The 23,103-nt window shown below is 38.0% G+C and overlaps 2 protein-coding genes across 3 annotated transcripts; both read right to left on the bottom strand.

The window, feature by feature from the left end:
* Positions 1–22,477, bottom strand: hoxd3a (homeobox D3a). Of its 2 annotated transcripts, none has more exons than XM_029711188.1 (4): positions 21,920–22,477; positions 4,623–4,685; positions 1,858–2,401; positions 1–1,657 (listed from the first exon to the last, which is right to left on the bottom strand). In XM_029711188.1, exons 3-4 carry the CDS (start codon positions 2,309–2,311, stop codon positions 918–920), a joined length of 1,194 nt encoding a protein of 397 aa, XP_029567048.1. In that variant the 5' UTR covers positions 2,312–2,401; positions 4,623–4,685; positions 21,920–22,477; the 3' UTR covers positions 1–917. The 2 variants fall into 2 exon arrangements, with proteins under 2 accessions (XP_029567048.1, XP_029567049.1); XM_029711189.1 differs by lacking the exon at positions 21,920–22,477 and adding an exon at positions 8,994–9,198.
* hoxd4a (homeobox D4a) lies at positions 9,980–15,016 on the bottom strand. The gene is made up of 2 exons (XM_029711190.1): positions 13,167–15,016; positions 9,980–12,740 (listed from the first exon to the last, which is right to left on the bottom strand). The coding sequence occupies exons 1-2, from the start codon at positions 13,633–13,635 to the stop codon at positions 12,439–12,441; spliced, it is 771 nt and encodes a 256-aa protein (XP_029567050.1). The 5' UTR covers positions 13,636–15,016; the 3' UTR covers positions 9,980–12,438.
* Positions 22,478–23,103: the final 626 nt, after the last annotated feature.

Below are 23,103 nucleotides of genomic sequence, written 5' to 3'. Positions count from 1 at the left end.
TAAATTTAAGCACTTTATTTACAAAATGTTAAACACAATAAAATATAACATTTTCATATCATTAGCGTTTCATAAATGTATGCATGGACAGTCCAACTGATGAAATAACAATGACGTGATATGAAAATTGGCAATGACGACAAATGACATGCTGGTGTGTTACATTTTTATAATATTCGGTATTTCAAAAGGCTACATATAACTTTGTTTTTCATAGAGGCATTGACACAAGATAAATCATGAAAAATGCCCCAATATTCCAAGATTTACACTTTTCTACTACAACAACATAAAACCACCAGCCATTGAAACCATATCTTAAAACTAGCATTCACCAAAAACCAGTGTACCTATTGAAGGGCTATGATGTCAAAGTCTGTCGAACTATGTTGCATAAATTCTAGATGTCCATATAAATAGGCATATATGTAAATGATAAATAATGTGTGATACAAAAATCGTTAAATAATACATATAGGAAAGGAGATAAATGCAATACAATCTTGGAAAAATAAATAAGACGCTTCAAATTTAGAAAATTTGAAATTAACAAACAGACACCTTAGTTTTTTTTCTATAAAATCCATCCCTATAAAGATGGGTGACTACTGTCAGATCTACAGGACTTACCTTCAAGTAATGTTATGACATTTTCAGTCCCCATACTGCGCATTGCACTTCAGAAAACGAACAACTGACAAACAAACGGTCTCCCCTACGCATCCTCAACAGTCAAGAAAAATGTACCACAGCTATTCTTAGAAAATAATTACACAATAGCATTAATAGTAATATCAATAATAATACTGGGTAATACACATGACTCACTTGTAGTGTAATCATATAAATTACTTTAGACTAGTGAGGTAATAAAAGAGCGTAACATAATTTGGGCACACAGATGGAATCCTCACAAATTACAAATGCGTTAGTTTAGGCGCTTCCTGAATCCTTCCCTGAGACGCATGGTGAGAGGTGAGGTCTGTGTATGTGGGATGGGGGTCACAGGGTCCATGGTGGTGGTTGCCTGGAATCTGAGCGGCACAGCTGTAGTCCACGCTGGCGGATGAGGGATGAGGGAGATGGCCGAGGTTGAACATGGGGCCCGAGGCTGGCATGGAATCAACGAAATTTCCCCCAACGTACACCGGACTGCCTTGCAAATTAGCGTTGGCAAAGCCACCATTGCCTTGCATGCTGTGGTGTTCGTATTCGGACCCCGGATACCTTTTTTGTTGCGGTATGCAACCACCTAATGGTGCCGTGTACGCAGCCAAGCCGTACATGTTTTGCTGGGGTTTGGCGAATGACGGGGGCGAGGGCGCATCATAGCTGAGGCTGTTTACATTTACAGAATATCCAATGTGATTTGGGCCACTTAATGGTGGGCTTCTGTCCGGGGAGTGTCCGATGGGAGAGTGCATTATCCCCTTGGCCTTCTGATCCTTTTTGTATTTCATCCTTCTGTTTTGAAACCAGATCTTTATTTGGCGCTCAGTGAGGTTCAATAAATTAGCCATCTCCACTCTTCGGGGACGACACAGGTACCGGTTGAAATGGAACTCCTTCTCAAGTTCTACAAGTTGTGCACTGGTGTAGGCAGTTCGGACCCGTTTGGAGGCTGGACCAGGTGGACTTTTTTCATCGCAGGACTCACCTGAAAATACATAGTAAACACCATAAGTCTCTATGTGTATTATGAATGATTTCACATAGGCCTACGCAGTTGCCTAAAATGACCCATGCGCACAGTAGAATAATCGCCCTTTTACGCGCGCATTACGCACCACCATGTCCAGACGAATCATGCTGAAACAAACACACACACACACACGCACACGCACACACACACTGTACCTTCTGCAGTTGTACAATTGTTGCTGCTGTTGCTTTTCTGTTTGGCGTTCGATCGCGTCTCCTTCATCCATGGGAATATTTGCTTGTTAATGACTGGGGTGGCAGTATTTGAAGCATTGTTTGGGGGAGATTTCTTCTTCTGAGTTGAAGTGTTGCTGGAGTTAGGGGAAGATGCCGACAATGGAGGTGCCTGCGGCTGTTCACCAATACTCGACTGTTGGGTGTTTCCTTGGCTGCTACTTGGTCGCATGCAGTTGCCATTCATGTCATTGTCTTTATGAGTGGGTGGCCGTACCGTTGTGGTTTGTATTGGACAAACTGGACCCTGATAATCACTCTCAAGGTTAGAAGTGGGGTAGGGCTGGTGAGATGGGCCATACATATATGAGTCGGATTTGGGGTAAGAGTAGCTTCCAAAAAGTCCAGAATTGTCGTAGTATGTAGCTTTCTGCATTGTGAAGATTCAAACCAAGGCCCTATCCAATGGCATGGGTGTTCTTGTATCACGTGATTGGAGTTTCCCACCGCCTCTGTATTCCTTGACCTACGAAGAGAAGAGTTGTTAGGCTCATAATGCAGGCAATATGAACTGAACGTGTACTAAACCATGATTGAGCATACACTGTACTCTGGATTGAAAAAGAACCTTCCATCAATAAACCGAACATTTAGTCATTTTCTTAAGATTCCTGAAGTCTGGTGTTGGTTTCAATATAACTCCAGGGCATATTACAAACAATACAATCGTATTTGATCACGTGATCTATTATGAAAAATAAAAACAAAAAAATGCTGTTTTGTAGAAGTTATAACTTCACTTTCCAAACTATGCTTTCTTTAACTATCAAATCATCAATAGGCCTTCTTAACCTCTCCCTTTTGAACCATTTGGCATGTTTGGCACAAAAGAGTTAACGTTTAACTTTTGCCAAAAGATCAAAAGATCTTCTTGAATTACTTAAGAAAATAAGCTGAATCAGCATTTGGTTACCCACACAATATTCCTTTCAGTAGCCTACCTAATCACAAACCACCATCAGCTCTTACTGTCTTGCCTTTTTAACACACCAACATGTAATATGACTTCTCTCGATTTATTTGGAAATCTGATTTATAAACGAAATCTCGTTCATATGTTTTCTTTATTTGTTGTTAACTTAAGTCCAACATCTCGCGCTCCTGTACGTTTAAAAAATATATATTTTGAATGCCACTTTCATAACCTTATTCAAAAAGCAATTATTAAACCATGAAATTATTTTTTGAAAATGTTATCACAACGCACGTGTGCTGAGGGGGGTTATGATGCTAAAAGAAGCGCCATCCCCTCTCCCTGCTTCTCACCAAAAATATTGGGGTGGTCGGAATGGGTGGGATCCCTATATGCTAATTATGTGCGTATAAAACAAATGCATCGGTGTCAAAAGTTTGCTCTTGAATTCTGGCACCCTCATGTAGCCTGTAATCATTAAGCCTATATTTAGACTGTAGCTAGCAATCTACCAGAGCCTAAACTACATATAAAACCGATATTTTTTTCACCCAACATATCTCACTACTTTTGGAAACGATTTCACATTCAATTCTTGACATACGTAACACACTGAATGACCAAGGCACGCATGGAGACAAACTAATAGCCTACAGTAGTTGAATCATTCTTCCCTGAATGTCCGCGCGTGCATATCAATGCACCTGTCATTGTGGACCGCAGCAAAATTTATGACTGCAAATGTTATGGTCGTAAACGCCTTAGAGAGGAATGAAAAGAAAATCAGTCCTCAAGACTTGCCACCCTCAGAAGTGTAAAACTAAGCGTAGGAGGAAGGCAAGCTTAAAAATGCCATACTCTGCAAGTTCTGCAGCAATAATAGAGAGGCCGTTTATATAAATCGAGCCTCAACAATCATTCTGCATTGCCGCTACTACGCTCTCGCAAACGCACGTTTGAAACCGCAGAACATGGAATCATTTTGTTTATAAAGAGGACCATCGTCACTGACGCAAAAGTGGACATATTCCTGTTTGAAATTCGTATTGAGGTGATGGGATGACTGGTGGAATTCTGTTTTGGTTTTAAATGTTACTTCTGAATGTCCCACTGGGCAAAAACTGGTTGAATCAACGTTGTTTCCACGCCATTTCAACAGCAAAATGATATGTGATGACGTTGAATCAACGTTGAAAACTTATTGGAATTGCAAAAAACATGAGGGAATTTCGTATTTTTCCAAAAACCCTACTTTTAACCTAAATCCTATGACATTGAGACATTTTTTTGTTGATTTCACATTGAATTTACGTTAGTTGACAACTCAAGCAAATGTAAATCCAAACTAAACGTTGAAATGACATCTGTGCCCAGTAGGGTATGTATATTTCATAACCAACTTGTGTATGGATATGTTCCCTATGCTCTGTTTAAACAAAGAAATGATGTTCTGTTGCAACTTGCATCTAGCCTTACTCTGCATTCTTGCATGTCAAGATGATGAACATTCTTCAATGTTTAAAGGATAAAGTGCATGTTTTAAACGAGCCTCTGGTAGACTTGGCTATATTGGCCTACAAGGGAAACTGAACATGCTAATCCGGAGAATTGAATTAAACTGTGGCATTTATAATCTATATCATCTGTTTACCTATTGAACACTGTTTTTTGAGAATAAAAAAATGGCATAGGCCTATGCATGACACATACAGGCTTGTTGTCTATATTTGATGTGAATATGTAAACGGAAGTTCATTAAATAAATGCTGCTCACCGTATTTTATACAGATATGTGTCGTATTTTTCTTCACGTGCTCATCATTACATCCACCTCGACCTGAAAGAGAAAACAATACATGGGAGTTTCACAAAACTGTTTGAGCACCACCATTTCCTCATTTTATTGGAAGGACATTGGATTACTTTAGGGTAATCATTTCATATAACAAATTGCACCATTTCTATTGCTTAGATGTTCTGATGAAATGCCATTGTAGGCCTACTGGTTTTGTTTTTTTACAGTGAGAATTTGATATAGCACCATAATTAACTTCTGTGAACAAGTATCTATTCTAATCATTATATGAGCATACACGAGAAGAAATTGAACAATTCAGCAACCACAAATTCCAACACATTATTCTTTATTTTAAGGCATTTTTAAACCGAAAATGTAGTTCAGTGATGGAGAAGAAAATCTTACACTGAAGATTTTAAACAAAGAAAGAGCTGGCCAAAATATTTAGCAGTCATAAGCCTTTTGGCTGACCTTTGGCTTGTTCAGCAATAACTCATAGATTAATGAACAACGAGCGGAAGGCGTTCAAGAAAGTCACAATGAAATCCTAACCACAGTACTTTTCACCCGTTTTTTAAAAGCTGAAACTGCCTGACGATGGGACACATGGCCACATTTGAGGAGATAAACACCAGAAATAAGAAACTAGTCTTTAGGCTACTTGATGTAAGTTTTAACTACGCTTTACTTAGCTATCTGTAGACGAATAGAACATGATTGAGAATAGTGTCTCTCGGCAAAAAGCAAATGTTATCATTGACATATAGCCTAGCGTGTTTTAGAAATGTGCAGAACTCCAGAATTATGTTGAAGTCGAAGTCGATATGTTTTGAGTGGATTTGAAAGTGTATTGTTGCCACATGTTGTTACTACTCTGGCCAGACATGACCGTCTTTTCAGACAACAATGTTTCTCGCCTACGCATTGCTACGGTAAGTTTGGTATATACAATGTCTGCTTGTATTTCATCGTTTTCTTTGTGTCCATTGTGCGCTTTGGATATAAAGTTGACTTTAAAGATGGTTTATTTTGAACGTTTACTTTAGTAATCAAAAAGAACCAATAATATCCATTTTGTGCATCCCTGGGCTGGGAAGCGAGAGATGATTTAATTAACTCATTTTTCATACTTAAACATGTGTATAAAGCTAAGGCCTATAGCTTTTATAAGCTTGTTAATTTGGCTAAATTTAAGACGAATTTGAGGATAAATCCTCCGAATTATTGGATGTGTTGTTTTTATTATTGTAATTTGATTCTTATCGTTGGTTTGGCAGCTCTTTATAGCTTCCAGGCATGTTTCCATTAATATATTTTGTCACTAGACGCACATTCTAAACTAAGCATACTTTGCAAATATTTACTTGGAATACATTTCTTTAAATTCAGTATTTGCCAGTCATATTTCGTTATCAAAGCGCAGTATAGTCAGACAATAGTGAATTAAAATCATTCATAATGACTTGAACATATATTACAGTCAATAACATAAAAGGACAAATCAACCTGAGCAGTATTCGAACAATAGCCTATTGTTTAGACCTGTTCTTAATTAATATTTAATTCCCATAGGCCTATAAAAAAACATTTGAGATTCAGAATGATCCAATAACTTCACGAAAAATGAGTGCAGAACGTCAACTGAAAGTGTTTCATATAGCCTATGTTTATTTAAATAAAAAATACGTCTATATCTATTTATATATTTCTTATTTACAAATGGAGAAATCCTGAAAGTAGTTCTCAAACACAAATTAAAACAATTGAATCCATTCAAAATATTATAACATTTGCAGGTTAACAAAGCCATATAGCTGAAACCACATAAATCATGTCTAACATCACTGTGACGATAAGACAACAAATTAATGTGATTTACGATCTAACAACCTCGGAGTCAGAATGAAAAGTTCCTCTGCTTCTTTTTCCGTTTCTTTTGGTCAGTTTTCATCAAACTGCAAAATCAGCTGAAAACCAATTGTCAAAATACGTCTGTCCAAACTAACCTTTCAAAGTGGTTGCTCAAAATTGTGAACCTGTCTTAAAATCGTATCTAAGGTCCATAAGACTTAAGCTATAAGCGTAGTTACCGACAAGAGCGACATTAATAAAGATCAACTCCTTTCAATGGAATAAATCATATTTACTCTCTAGCATTATGTAAAGCCATGGTTAAAGGTTGCATTTTGCCATACAATTGCTTACCTGTGAATCAATTTATCATATACTCGTGTTTCTTAGTCTCAATTCCTTTCCCTGCAGTCTCTAGAATATATCCTTCACCCTTTGTCTGTAGACAATACTGTCCTAAACCTGATCTTGCGGTTTTTCAGACATTTCCATATACCAATGCAGACAGTATTCCCGATAGAATGGAAAGACTCACGCTCAACTACCAATAAAAAACGAAGAAGGGATCCTTATTCCACCCCAAAAAATCTGGCAACCATCTCCCATTGAAAAATACAGGTTTTCAGACACAGTCACCGAAATGAAGCTATCATTAAGATTTTTGGTGTTTCAGGAAACCTTTATGATGACAAATAAAGGCACTGCCTTAAAATACAAGCATATTTGTTCACGTGATCGGGATGTTCTGATTGAGGCTGCTTCTGCAAGCAAGCCTTAACTCCACAAATCCTTTTTTTTTTAAATGATGGCGTTTACATTTCTTTATCTGACCTGTGTCCATAGTGAAAATGCTCAACTTGCGATAGGATTTCCTGGTGGGGATGATTTTGTCTTCTTCTTTCCATGGTAGAAATATAATCAGACGTATTATTCGGTCAGGTTACAGGCATACTATGGCAATTGAATGACACGGGTGGCTGTTTAGTCATCTTTAAGAGATAATACATACATACAACGTGCATTTCATGTTTACCTGATTACATAGCCCATATACGGTATTTTGGTCATATTTGATTTCTCATAAAACTGCTGTTGAAAGAGCCCGAATTACTAAAAATACAACCTTGATTAGAACCCTAATGTAGTTTTGAGAATTCTGTACAAATGTAGGGTTCTGAACATGATTTCTGATACAGGATTGTACATTTGGACGTGTACTTAGATGCATTATTGGTACTTGAAACTGCTATCATATTGTTATCACGATTGTTTAAAAATAAAACGTATTTTTACATCTACACTATGAGATGTGAGATGGGCATTTTTGAATGTTATGAAACCTATTGACCAATATTAATGCATGAGAAAAGGCCTGTGGAATTGTACGCAAATAAACCAATTTGGAAACCCTCTTGTCTACTGTGTGTCTGCTGTGCTATTTCTCATGGTGTTCGGCCGTACGGTAGTCTAATTTTGAGCCTGAACACATGCAAGGAGAGTCATATTTTCTGTTTCAGTCACTGTTTTCGATGTAAATAACAAAACGCCTTCAAATGACAATTCGTGAGCTCAAAAATCAACTGGAAGATGGAGATGTAAAGCCATAAAAGACAGCGGGGAAGCTGGCCGAGAGGTAGGCCTATCTTGTACTGAGGGAAGGATGCAGGACTACTAGGGTCGCAGCATATGTTCATGGGGTAATAAAAGTGAAAGATTTACAGTGTTCGCCCGGCCCCCCAACAGCCTCGCACCCTTTCAGGAATTACTGAGAATGATTTACAACGAGGCAGATAACTGTCAACCTGCTCAAACACTACTTTTACTACTCTCAGAAATACATTTCGAATTATGCCCCATCAACAATATAAACAATGGTAGCAACGGGGAGTCATCAGAGTTCATTCCAAAGAGATATATTCTTACAACGTTTCCGATTTTAGTTTTTGCCATTATGCAGGTAACTGGCGTGTTATCCAAAGAATAGTCTAATATAAGCTTTTGTATTATGACATATTGCACTTGTACCACTTTGAAATGTTTTTCATCTTAACACTCTGTTTACATTTCGTAACAGGCAATTTGGTGTAAACCAATAACCGAGTTGCTCTCTTTGGTGATATTATAAATCACAGAGGCCCTAGCATACAGCCCTCAAGAACGAAATAGAACTGCCCAACAGTGCTGCATTCATTCTGCCCACACATTCTTAATCACAACCATTTCACACAGTAAAAGGTGGCTGAAAATATTTATATCTTGTACTTACTTGCTAAGAAACATAACACGGATCTTAGTTGTAAAATATTACCACTTTATAATATCGACATTGTCCTCTTGGTCTGTTTTTTTTCTTCATAAAAACCACAGCACTGAAGAACCCATAACAAGTTCAGCCTGTCCAAGACGCACTCATCAAAGAGCGCTATTTATCAAATATCTGACAGATATGGTCATTTACCATCTTACTCAAAAAAATAATTTCAAATATTTACCTACCAAGCTTCCATTGGTTGAGATGCTGTGCTAAAGTGCTGGCTACAGTTGCGTTGGGTATCGGAGCGTTTGGATATTATTTTCTTGGGATCTCTTCAGTTTTCAAGTCTGATAGAGTCCTCGCGATTAATGACGACGCCGTGTTTCTAGGGGACGTGCTGCATTAATTATTTAGACAATCACGTGGTCAGAAATAGAGAGAGGAGCGGTATAGACTCCGAATTATATCTTTGAATGCAGACAGCACAGTTTAATATATCTTAAAGGGCTGTCTCGCTTGGCGAAGACAGGTTCTGCGAACAGCAGGAAATCAAATATGGCCGTTTGAAAGCCATTGTGAGCGCGGCAATGGTGTATACCATATTCGGTGCAGTGTCATTGAAAATGGCACCGCTTATGGCTCTCATTTATTGTGTTCAGACATGTAGGTCAATGCACACTGCACATTGTCGGGGCAAGTACTGAAATATGATTGCTTTTCTCAAACTCTGTGTTACATAAAAGGCATTTTATGACTATTCCCATGGTCATTTCAGCGAACAAGAGAGACAATTTACGTGTTTACATGCCTCATAGGTCCACTGTGGAAAAGAAACATGAAAATGTAATATTCAGCAATCCATTGGGATAGTCTTGAAAACACACGTACAACAACATGGGTTGCATGTAGAACTGTTGTTTAGCTTATGGTTTGGCTACAGAAGGATTTTTTTTGGTCAGAGTGAAGTTGGTGCAGTTTTCTTTCTTTTGCAATGACATCATCATGCTTGTACACTGAAATATGTGTAGTGGCAAACTGAAGATGAATAAGTGTAAGTGACACAAGGCTTCCCCAGCTAAACTTATAAAGGAGTGCGCGCAAATGTGAGGACACATGCACACCCGTGCACGCGCGCGCGCACACACACATACATACACACACACACACACACACACACACACACATAGAGAAACACACACACACAAAGAGAAACAGATAAGCACTCAAATGAGTTTTAATCCAAGCATGAACATTTTATTTGATCACAAATATAACCCCACTGATCTTGCATTCATAAAACCCATGGCACTGAATCTAACAATGATGTGGGTTAGGGGACATTCATGATTCTTGCTATAAAATGTAACTTACCGGCCAATGAAACACGTTATGTTAGTCAACTATGCCATTATTTTTTCAAACAAGCACAATTAAGTAAAACGTTGTCTGCGAGATGTGTGGTCGAACCCAACCCATAGGCTAAATCCTCATTTGAGGTATCGACTCGTAACCTTTGAGTAAATGTCAGTGAGAGACATGCATAAAGTTCGAATTATGTGGTTGTATCGCAAGTAAGGCCCTATTCCATGTTCTTGTATGCTTTGCTATGGAACCCAAATGTTACAGAATGCCTCCTTTTACGCATTATGGAAATACTTTGGGGGTATCTGATATTTCACGATCACGAAAGCCACACAAGACCTAAACTGGGAAAGACAGCTGTGTGTGTGTGTTTGTGTGTTTGTGTGTTTGTGTGTGTGTGTGTGTGTGTGTGTGTGTGTGTGCACATTGATTAACTATTTTATCTGCTCAATGGCCCAGCATGAACCCTCTTAATACTTGATAAAGAAATCTATTGACAGACGTGAGTGCTCTGTGCCACCATAATGCATATCAAGTAACAATCTTTATTTTTCCATGAAAGTTTTGCATGACACCTGGGAATGTACAGAATAAAAAGCAGGTACAAAAATAAAGTCAGACAGGATTGCACATTAACATGGTGAGACATTAATATACAATCAGTACCGTTTGAGGTGCATCTGGCAGAATACATATAGGCTTTAAAAAGTTAGCCTACATGTTTAACCGAGTTACATAAGCGTCCAATATTCTATAGCAAACCAATACTAAGGTAGAATAGAAAAAGTATCTAAATGAAACTCAATGCGAATAGCGCCTGTGAGAGAAAAAAGGCTGTATCGGTCCGACGGGTCAAGGGTTTAGAGGTCACTCCTCGCGGCTGAAATGTGTCTAAGGCGATAGAAACAGTGTCCTCTGGGTGAACCTGCCTCTGGAGCTTTTGTCGAACTTCAGTTGAAATACATTTTCAACTTCTCATCATGAAGACTCTTCAGAGGGAAGAAGATCTTCGCAATACATGAGGTTATGATTATTTTTGTCACGAGGACGATGATTGGAGCAATACAGGAATAGCTGTCTTGAAACATGACATGAATGCCTGTGTGGCTTGGTTTGGTATAAATGAATGCCATAGTTCGATTTTAACGCCAGCTAAGCGCATGAATGAAACGATTTTACAATGCATAACAAAAGAGACAATTCTAATAATCCACAACCGTTTTGAACACATCTCATTAAATAAACGTTCGTTTCTTAGATATGTTTAGAACAGTTGTGGGTTTTAGGAAATGTACAAATATTTAATTAAATAAATAATCATAATGAAATTTAAACACTATATTACAAAATTAGTAGAATAAAAATGGGGGAAACATATGACACGTATTTTTATTCCTCAACGTCCTTAACATTTAATATATCGTTTTAATAGTGTTCTGTTTGATATGGATCAAAATAAAAAATAGCGAAGCATCTCAAAAAATATAAATTCGATGCAAAGAACAAGGGAACTCATGAAAGAGTTTCAGATGCCATATGTGAGACCCACTTTATATGTACACTGTTTACAAAGATGTCAAGAGAGATTTATAACCGAATAAGGGCACTGGGAAAGGTCTGCACACAGGAATGTCTTGTTTCTCAATAGAATTTAACGCCATTTTAAAAGCTTTATTGTATAAAAGTTCAGAAAACGTAAACAGAACAAATTCAACCAGTTAGCACCCATAAATACGAGTACACTACTTATTTTTTAAGCTAGGCTATATAAAAGTAACAAATATTGTCACAAATGTATGGATCAACTGATTCTTTGTGTGCAATGGCCATTTTATTTTTTGCATTATATGAATCAAATATTGTTCTTTTTAAAAGCTTGATTTCATCACAAGACAATTTCCAATTAAAGTGTACAAAAACTTCACATAATTGTACGTTTTTCCCCCCTTTTAAATAAAGATAGAAATGTTCAGGTAGTACTCTGACTTTTGTGGACAGAAGAGAACCATAGCAAGCAAGAAGAGTAGGCCTACCATAAGAAAACCTCTTTAACAAGCTTTCGTCCGAAAGCGAAAGTTCTCGTTCGATCTACCGCTACCTCTTTGAAGCATGTGAAGCATGTAGTGATGCACTCATATCTTCTGAGCACCTATCAGCTACAATGTTGGAAATGGACTCAATTCAGCGAGCCAACACACATCGAGGGTCCTTCTGAATGTAACTGCCTATGACGAAAATGCCATGTTTGAGATCATGCAAAGTCAAATGGGAAATAGTTTTTTATAGGCCTACAGTTCATGTAAGATTCAAAGTTTCCCATAATATTCATAAAGTTGTGATATTAGTCTGGTTATCCTTCTGAATACTTTGTAAATGTTGGCTGGAAGCCGATGCAGATCTTCCCTTTGTGTTCGGTAGTTTGTGGTCTTTTTTCCATTTCATTCTTCTGTTTTGAAACCAGATTTTGATCTGACGCTCGGAGAGAACGAGTGTATGGGCAATCTCTATGCGACGCCGCCTGGTCAGATACCTGTTAAAATGAAATTCCTTTTCCAGTTCCAAAACCTGCTGTCTTGTATAAGCTGTCCGAGACCGTTTCGGTTCAGGTCCTGTGTAGTCCGGGTTTACTGTGAGAAACAAAACACCAATGTGAGCCAATTAGGTCCCAGTTAACAAAAACAACAGCCCTTCACGGGACGCTCCAAACTTCTAGCTAAAAACAAAACAATGAAAAACTTGATCCAGAAATGAAATTGGACGAAACTATGACCAAACTTTCATTCAATTTGTTCTATTTTCACCCTCGTCATCTGAAATATTGTCGACACACAATAAAATAAAACATAGTCATAAGGCAAGTGGACATTTCAAGAGCTCTGAGACGGCCACATAGACAGCGGCCTATTTCCTTAGCAATAAACATTTATGGCTGGAGTAATTGACGGCCCCTTCAAAGCAACTCATAAATATTTCACGCAATAATTTTCATGTGGCTAAATTCCTGGACCTCAACTTGTCCCAACGAGACGTGGGGAGGAGAGAGGCAATCTTACCCGTAGTAACGTGGTGTTTCTTCATCCAGGGGTAAACTACTGTAGGTTGCTTGGCTTGTATCCCATGTTGGTTCTTTGTGTTTTGTTGCTGTCCACAAGTCCGGGGGCCAGTCACTTGGACCGGGGGACACGGCTCGGTCTGTGCAGTGAAAGGGCTAGGGTGGCTGGCTCGCTCATGCACATGACCCCGCGGCTGCACTGTAGAACCCTGCACAGTGGTACAACTGAAGGGCTGCTCAGTGTAGTTTGACCGTGGATAGATTCCTGGATGCTGGAAACCTGGGTCCTGCGCTGGACCGTAGTAGTCTGTCCCCTGGTCAGGTATATAGCTATTTTGCGAATATTCCTCACAAGGAGGAAATTTTGGGTCCACATACTTAGAGTCCACCATAAACGAACTCATGGTCATTAATTTCTGAAGGTAGAAAATACAAATTTTTCTCGAGTTGTCTTTTTTTCCACCCTCCATAAAGCCCTCCTACTCGCTGTCAACTGAATAAAGTTAGGGAACCATGTGACCAGATTGGCCAATGGAGGTAAAGCTGGTTCATTAACGGATATACACTGCACACCTACAGCAGCAATTTCCACTAATTTCAAAAAAAGCACCGAAATTATTTTGAATGAAAACAAATATTTAACCAGTTCCAATGCAGGATTGGCAATGTACTCGCTATATTGAAAAATAAAATTTTAAATGTAAAAATGTATGTACCTAATGTCAACAGCTTAATATCAATTGTGGTCATCCTTAACAGTCAATGGAAAATAATCTGAATGGATTAAATACAAAGTTTGGGTATAGATGGACATTTAGATGGTTTTGTGTAATAATATGGTTAATATGCTTATTGTTCTACAATACTAAATCAATCTAAGGCCAGTGAGTCTGACAGATAAACAAACAAAAGATACAAAACGTCTCCCTGGCACAAAAAGAGGGGAATAAAGCCTGGGGACAATTGATGGTGACTGTCTTTGTCAAGAAGGGGTCATCCAAAAGTTACAAGAATCTCATCATTTCATCTACCCTATCCCTTTCAAAACTATTGAAAGAGCCTCGTGGCAACCAACCAATGCCAAACAATCAATAATTCAATGATTGAAATGTTAAAACGTATGAAAACGTAAGAAAAAATGCATTACTTTGAGATGCCATGTTAAAATCTGTTTAGACTTCAGTCTCCTATAACTTTTGTTATGGCAAGTTACTTTTTGTTCACTATCAAAACGAAAAGGACTGCTTGGCTGTAATGATACATGTACAGGCCAAAAAGTGACGCGTGTAAAAAGGCTTCTAATGAGCATGACTAGGACTATGTCTTTCTATCAACGTAAATCACCAAATGAAATGACAAGTGACACTGAAAGAGCATATAACGCAAACATTTACTTTCACTATTAGAACAGATTCTACTCAATAGAATATATAAAATATCATTTTAAATAATCATTAGACAGAATAGCTGGTGCAATCCAGCAATCAAAACGATGTGCACGCCATCATCTAATGTTCGGAATTGTTATGATTACAAATTCTATCAAAGTAGATAAGTAAATCGAAGTTTTTGCATCGACCATATACTCCCCTAGAATCGAATCTGTGACTTGTTTTATCACACAAATTCGGTTCTACAGGGTATATATAGACGACGGAATACAGGGGTCCCCATCATTTCTCGCAATTCAAGAGTCCAGCCTTTAGATTCCGTTCTCAAAAAGACAAATACAAAAAAAACGATTCATACTCAATACACTCTTATACCGTCGACAACTGTAAACAATGGATGTGTATCAAAATATGTTTCGATAACTTCCATAAAATCATAGCCCCTGATTAATCAGATATTGGTAAGTCCTAAGTAGTTCATCAGTAAAATGAGCGATTCTGTTCCAGCTTCGAAATGCATAAGAAAACATGTAAACCGGTTAGGCCTATTGGTTAGAGGTATAGGCAAACACATAGGTCATTCACTATTAATTGGTATAGACTACCGATACTCACTTTGGAGGGATTCCATTTAAAAACAAGTTAACCGGCCTACCGCTCTACCCACTGTCCGAGGCTTGAATATCGAGTGGACCCATAAGGAAAAAGGCTAAAGGCCACGAGGTCAAACTAAATCATTTGCAAACGTATCAAAAAGTTCAATTATTTTTACTTTAACGACAGCTCAAAAAGTACATAAGTTCACGATTCTCAAACGACCCTTGAGTTGACTACTTGGTCTAAAGTCTAGGGAATATGCCACTGTGGAAATGTCCTTTAATAACATACCTTTTTGAATGACATAAATTATTGAAATAAAATACAATTGTTCGTTTTAAAACACTTGATTGGCCAAGTGCTTTCTAAATTTGACTGAGTATTCACACAGGCCTTATAGTAAGATGCCCGAAGATGTGTCCTTAAATTATTCTCTCAAAATTATAGGCCAGGCCGACTTCATGTTTTGCTACTGGACAGTTTCAGTAGTCTAATTCTAGTAGTTTAAGAACGAAGGTTAAAGGCCGAACGTTTCACAACACTTCTACAACGTTTTCAAAAAACTAAAATTGACCACTTTAGAAGCCTTTAACCTTGAGATAGTCAAAAGGTTTTCGTCCCATTTTCAAATGATCTTATTGGGAAAAAATGAATCACACTCTTTACACCTTTGTAATTACATGTCATAACATTTTAATATATGTTGGACAGCTTGACCTAGATTTCACCTTGCCCTGAGACTTGTTCAGACAACTGCTCGGTCAAAGCCGAGATAGGATACTGAGGAACAAAAGAACGATGAAGTCAGCACTTGTCTTTATCCTTCGTTTGAACCAAGAATGAACCAACTTGCTATGTTTTCTGATCTATTTAGGGTTATTTTACTATACAACTGTTCATAGGTACTTGTTCCGATTTCAAGTAGCTATTTCACTAAAGCTAGATTCTGTGCCAAAACACCATCGACAACATGTATAATTTAGCCTATGGATTTAAGTTACCTAAAACATTTGTATTTCTCCTGAAATCTTATTTGTGGGCTATTTATTATAAATAAAGAGACACTAAAGCTACTCTTTTAAACATGCCATCATAGACTACTGAAATTCTATCAGAAATGAAATTCTCAATTCAATAAAAAGATCACCTCAATAAAATATAGCCTGTCAATTGTAGGCCTATTAAAGCCGTTGTCAGTGCATTGAACTTCGAAATGCACTAATGGTCAAAGTGGCAGACAGGCTGCAGAAAAACAATTAAAAAAAGACTCCTTTACATTGCTAAAAGAAAATAAAAAATAAAAACCTAGGCCTATGCCTACTGTAGTGTAGTCCTTTATAACACAATTCTGATTCGTGCATTTTGTCCCTGCCTCATGCTGCCTCATGTAAATGTATTTGTATTGGATAACAAACTAAATCATCACTTCCAATGTCATCACTTCACTTCCTACATAACATCCCAATGTAGGCCCACAGAAACACCCTGATATGGGTCAATTGACGATAGTACAAGGAATTATGATTCGATAATATTCTGTACACTACTAGGGGGCGCGATAGAGCATGGCTATTTTTAAGATATTGTTGGGTTATTAAGATTCAGAAGGACTGATGTGTATTTAACTTCATTAATACAGTGTTATAACAAGGCCTATGTCACCAAAACGTCATTTAAGGAAACGCTAATAACTGTAAACGCCATTGAGTCTGTGACAACAGGTTGAAATTTTTCCCTCCGAATTCAAAACTTGCCAGTCCATAAGACTTCAGATCCCCACAAGCCTATTAGCCATTGCCATTCAAATATGTGCGTATTGCAGACCAATTAAAATGTTACAGGTTTTAATAAACCATCACGCAATATTAGTCTACTTGAAGCAAAAACGAATATGCCTATAGGCTACAATATTAGGCTGTCAGCCATTGTCCAAAAAGCATTGTTTATGTAACGACTGATTTCAACGATTATTGGTTATAACAGCCGTAAACAGCCAAGTATTGACATATTCAAACACTTCCTAATTGTTTCCCGTACATCCTGGCCAATGCAAAATACACATCCTACTGTGGTTAAAGTCCTGGATTTCGAAGCAGGCAAACCAAACTGTAGGAGACAGACATGGAGACAGACAAGTATACCTGATGACATCAGCATGCGCACGCACTAGTTTTAGTAGCCTATCAAATGATTAAACAGAGCTCACCCCAAAGACCAACGTATTGCATCGAATAGGCAAACACATCCATGTTCAGACAAAACCAGAGGTTTATACTTGCTTCCACCAATTCCAAGGTCTATTCCACGCCATCTGCACGGCCTTACTAATACACAATGATGATTATATTTTGGCTTGTCAACTCCCAGGCCATAAAACAAAGTTTAATGGCATCACGTGCTCCCCCACAGCCATTCATGACACCGCACTGGTGCCATAAATAACCCTCCAAGTTGCACTTATTCAATAACGCCGATTAGCTTGATGGCATATAAAATAAAAGGGATGTAATTATAAAACATGTTATGCAATAGAAAAAAATAAGAATATATATTTTTGGGGGGTTCACACTTGCTATTTCAAGTTCACCTTGATGTGGAATTTAATGTGCGTTGTTCATATGAATATGTGTTTTTAGGTGAATATAAAGACATTTCAAAAGTCTAATAAAGTAATCTGTTCTATAATTAGGTTCAACATGATTGGCAACCTTGATAAAGATGAGCAAAAATAACTCTATAAAATAAATAATACAAATACTGAGCTATATTGTACGCTCCAACAGATGGAGAATTTAAATTATTTTATACTAATACAATTACTTAGAGAAAGATATTTTGTTCAACAAGTAATAATATATATTTTTTTAAAGATAGGGGTAAAAATTTTTGGCACCCCTGTTTTCAATACCTTTCAATAGCCTACCTCACTTACCTTCCAAGGATAATGAACTGAGCCTTTTACTAAAATCTTTTATGAGTTGGAGAACACATTGGGATGGATCTTTGACCATTCATCCATACAGAATCTTTCTAGATCCTTGATAAACTTCACCTCTTCAATTCAAATCACAGGTTTTCAATGGGGTTCAAGTCCGGAGACTGAGACGGCCATTGCAAAATGTTGATTTTGTGATCAATTAACCATTTCTTTGTAGATTTTGATGTGTGCTTGGGCTTGTTGTCTTGCTGGAAGATCCACTTCCGGCCACGTTTCAGTCTCCTGGCAGAGGCATCCAGGTTTTTGGCTAAAATGTCCATGCACTGGGGTAAAGTTGATGATGCATTTGATCTTAACAAGGGCCCCAGGACCAGTAGAAGCAAAATAGCCCCATAACATTAAAGATTCACCACCATATCTTACAGTAGGTATGGGGCTATTTTCTGCTCATGCATCCTTATTTAGACTCCAAACCCACCACTGGTGTGTGTGGCCAAAGACATTTGTTTTCATGTCATCTGACCATAGCACCGGTTCCAATCCAAGTGTCAACGCTGTTTAGCAAACTCCTGGTTTATATTTGTTGGATGACATGAAAATAGACCTCTCAGCCACTCACCAATTAGGGGGTTGGTGTTGAAATGAGAATGCACATGTACAAAAGTACCCCATATACCTACTGTAAAATATGGTGGTGGATCTTTGATGTAATGGGGCTATTTTGCTTCCACTGGTCCTGGGGCCCTTGTTAAGGTCAACCGCATCATCAACTATACCCAGTACATGGACATTTTAGCCAAAAACCTGGTTGCCTCTGCCAGGAGGATGAAACGTGGCCACGAGAGTATCTTCCAGCAAAACAACAAACCCAAGACCAGGACATTTTAGCTAAAAACCTGGTTGCCTCTGCCAGGAGGATGAAACGTGGCCACAAGAGTATCTTCCAGCAAAACAACAAACCAAAGAACCAGGACATTTTAGCTAAAAACCTGGAAGTGGATCTTCCAGGAAGACAATAAGCCCAAGCCCAAGCCCAAGCACACATCAAAATCCATAGATAAATTGTTAATTGACACAAAATCAACATTTTGCTATGGCCATCTCAGTCTCCGGACTTGAACCCCATTAAAAACCTGTGGTTTGAATTGAAGACTGCAGTCCATAAGCACAGACGAAGGATATCAAGGATCTGGAAAGATTCTGTATGGAGGAATGGTTAAGATCCCTCCCAATGTGTTCTCCAACTCATAAAACATTTTAGAAAAAAGGCTCAGTGCCATTATCCTGGCACGGTGGGGTATTGAAAGGTATTGAAAAAAGGCATGCCAATAATTTTGACCCCTATCTTTTTGATAAAATTAGGTATTACCACAAAATCTCTTTCTGTGAGCAGTTGTATTAGTATAAAATAATATAGTTTCCCAATTTTTTTGAACATACAATATAGGTTCATATTTGTATAATTTATTTTATACAGTCTTTTTGCTCATCTTAGTCAAGGGTGCCAATCATTTTGGACCTGACTGTATAGGTCAACATCTACCTATATATATTTTTGCTCCGCTTGACTGCTTGCCCATAAAGGCCTATCTTTTATTTTTTTTTAAACGGATGATGACTCTGTGATCCCTGACGTAGTCTACACACTTCAGTGGGTGTTTCGCTCACCGTTTCCTTTCTGTAAAGTTTCATAAAAGATGCCCTGCTGGCTTGGGGTGATTCAGAAGCACACACGACTACTAAAACGTTCGAACCATCAAATGCATCACATGCATTGGTGTAGGCCAGTCTCATATGACCCCACCACTCTCCTTATTAACTACACCCTCTAAAAAAAAATGTTTTGTTATACGAAAACTTCACCTACATCTAGACTGATATTTCAATTCAGAAACCACTTCCTTTCAATTTCTTAGGCATAGTACGCATCGGTTGGTCATATTGTGTAAGGACCAATCATATTCCAGTTCAGTGACCTATAAGGTAAACTATGCGGAAAAAGAACGAAGGGATAACTGAATGTTGGACAACAGCGCCTCTTGCTGGAACATGATAATAATTCCCCTTTTTCAGCGTGTTCAGTTTTTCTCCCAATCAGTATGGCGCATTACCAATTTGTTGCACCTAGATTTTAGCGTCCACTTGCATGCCATTATATTTTGCTATATGTTTAAATGGTAGGCTATGTATGCATTTCAATCTGAGAAAAATCCATAGACGATCTAGGTTCATTATTCATTCATCCCTTATACCGCAGAAGAGTGGATTAATATGCTCCCATGATGTTTAATAACTGCATACTTTATAGGCTAAACTAGACTGGCAATCAAAAAAACTTAATTCGTATGGCTAACCACTACAATCGCAAAATGTTAAACACCGCAATACAAACACACACCGAACATAATAATCAAGGGAACTGTTCTCTCGCGCGGTTTATTTTTTTTAGATAAATGATCTATCTATACGTTGATATACTGTGTAATATTGTATTTAATTTATGGGCGATAGGATGTAAGAACGAACGAAGGACGAAATGACAACGCTATATCCATACATATATTGGGACGTGATGTGATTTCCGATCCAGAGTTAAGACTAGAAGCTAATCGAGTAATTTAAATGCTCAGGGTTTCGTCATTCGCAGGCCCCACTTTTATAGGCTGCCCTCTTTCCAGGCTTTCTCTCTTTTGCCGCATTGCAGTAAAGCTGTAAATACTTTCGCAGCTGCCTGTCAGACAACAGTGAAATACTGTCTTTGTTCCGTTGCCCCCATCTCAGGCAGCTGAAAACATCTATAAAAACTGCTTCTCTGGTGGGAAAGCTCAACAACTGCATTTCTGAAAGGTTAACATTATATGTTGCATTTTCCCACGCGTGTTTGTTACAACATGACACATTCAAATGTTCTAAACATCCATATCTGAAAATACAATGCAAATGTTTATCATGTTTAGTTTAACTATATAACAGTGTGCTATTACTGTTATTATATAGCCAATAGAGCAGTAGCTTGAGTGTAACGATATATTCACAAGTAGGCCTACACAACGTCCCTGATAGAAAGTGGAACTAATATTAAGACAATATCAGGTGACTTCATAAAAATTCCATCATGCAGATATCCATTACCTCGCACATCGACCTCATGCACCAAAAGAGGACTAATGAATAGAATTCACTTAGAACATCGAACTGTCTAAAATCATCTGGCAGCCAGCTCCTCAAAACTCAATTAGGCTGCGTGTCACTTCAGAGACATTATAGAATCAATTATATATATATATATCAAACATACACAAAGATACACATACAGAACAAAAACATATAGACAGACAGACAGACAGACAGACATACAGACAGACCGACAGATACTGTTCACACGCACAAACATCGAAAGAACCCATCCCTGCAAGCACTTGAAAGTTAGTAAACGTTAGTTATAGGCTACTGAAGCTAAATATCCGTCCGTATACATTAATCCGTTTGGCTAAACTAAAATGAACACGTCAACCCATTGTCACAGCAAATTACAATTCAATCAAATGTAGCCTATTGGTAAAATACCGATCACAGTTTAATGCGTTCAGATTCACATGCAACGTTAAATGTAAACGTTCATTGGTGTTGACTCATAATACATGCATAGCAGCAGTTTTAGTTATCTTAAACATGTGTCTTTTGGCTTTAGTCTATACATGTCATCTCGACTGAGGTTCTGATTAGCCTATACTGCTAATATACCCTGGTGCAACGAGACAGGAAGTAGCATAGAGCAAGTCAATAAACAACCATTCTAACATGATGTTTGTAACATTAAACGCTTACCTAATGCAGCTGGGTAATCCATGTGTTTTCTTGTGGTGACTCTGTATAAATAATACATGATGTTACAGTGAAACTATACGGATGATGAACAGCAGAGGCTCTCCTTTCGATGTGGAGTTCAGGAAGCACACAGGAAGAAACGCTAGCCCTGACAAGTCAAGTAAATAACAATATAGTTATCGAGGATCTGGTATGTTCACACTTTCATTCAAGCAATAATAAGGCAAATTTGGAGCGAGTGTAGGCTGAGCGTTTTGGTTGGGGACGCTATAGCAGCAGAATGCAGAGAAAAAACCGCTTGGGAAATCAGGAAAAGGGCCATGAAGACGTTTGCCTCTTGCACATGACCAGTGGCATCCAATGACAGGCGATAGAGGCACATAAAAAGGTCTATTACCAAGTTGTAAATTCTCCTCTCACAAAAAGACATTTCGACTGCAGCAATTCACCCTGTTTTGCGCATAATGGCGGGGGCCATTCCCCATTTCTTCTCAGAAAGCTTTGCTTGCAAATCTCATTTGGAAAGTTAACGAACAATGCCCCTGCTTCTTGAATTGAAATTTCACATGTTAGATTTTAACCGTAGACACCCCAAAATGTGCTAGTTTTGAGTCAGAAGATTCGTGCATAAGGAATATATGATTGTTTTTAACACTATTTTAATAACATAGATATTACCATGTTGACGAGCCTAACCATCAGTTATTCGAAACATGTTGACTAAATGTCGAGGCTAAAAATGTCATACAGCTAATAACCTATATTCTAGAATAGGTCAACGGTTGTAATAAAGAGAATTGGGTCTTATATAACAGGAAACAGAAACGAAGATGTAGAGCATTTCATGAGGCCAACATCGTATTTTTGTAAAAACAAGATACAACATAATAATGAAAACCTTCATTGGCACTGGCACTATGCAATATTTTGACCACTAACCAAAGATAATCTTCCATTAGCAACATTTCAGATGTGACTAAATGTATGTCTTGCGTTGGTTACGATGTCGCATAACAAATGTATTAACTAAGATATTTGAAACGAAAAAAAAAACATCGAAAGAGGAAGGTCTATAGGCCCTTCCCCATCAAAACAAAATGTGGTGTTGAAAATAGGGTACAACAAATAACTACACGAAATCAGCCCCAAAATAGAATGTGGTATTGTGGTATTGTGGTATTTAT

Source organism: Salmo trutta, chromosome 24 (genome assembly GCF_901001165.1).
Source record: "Salmo trutta chromosome 24, fSalTru1.1, whole genome shotgun sequence".
NCBI classification, from domain to species: domain Eukaryota; kingdom Metazoa; phylum Chordata; class Actinopteri; order Salmoniformes; family Salmonidae; genus Salmo; species Salmo trutta.
The sequence above is the reverse complement of the archived record's forward strand: the minus strand, read 5'-3'. Positions and strand labels throughout refer to the sequence as shown.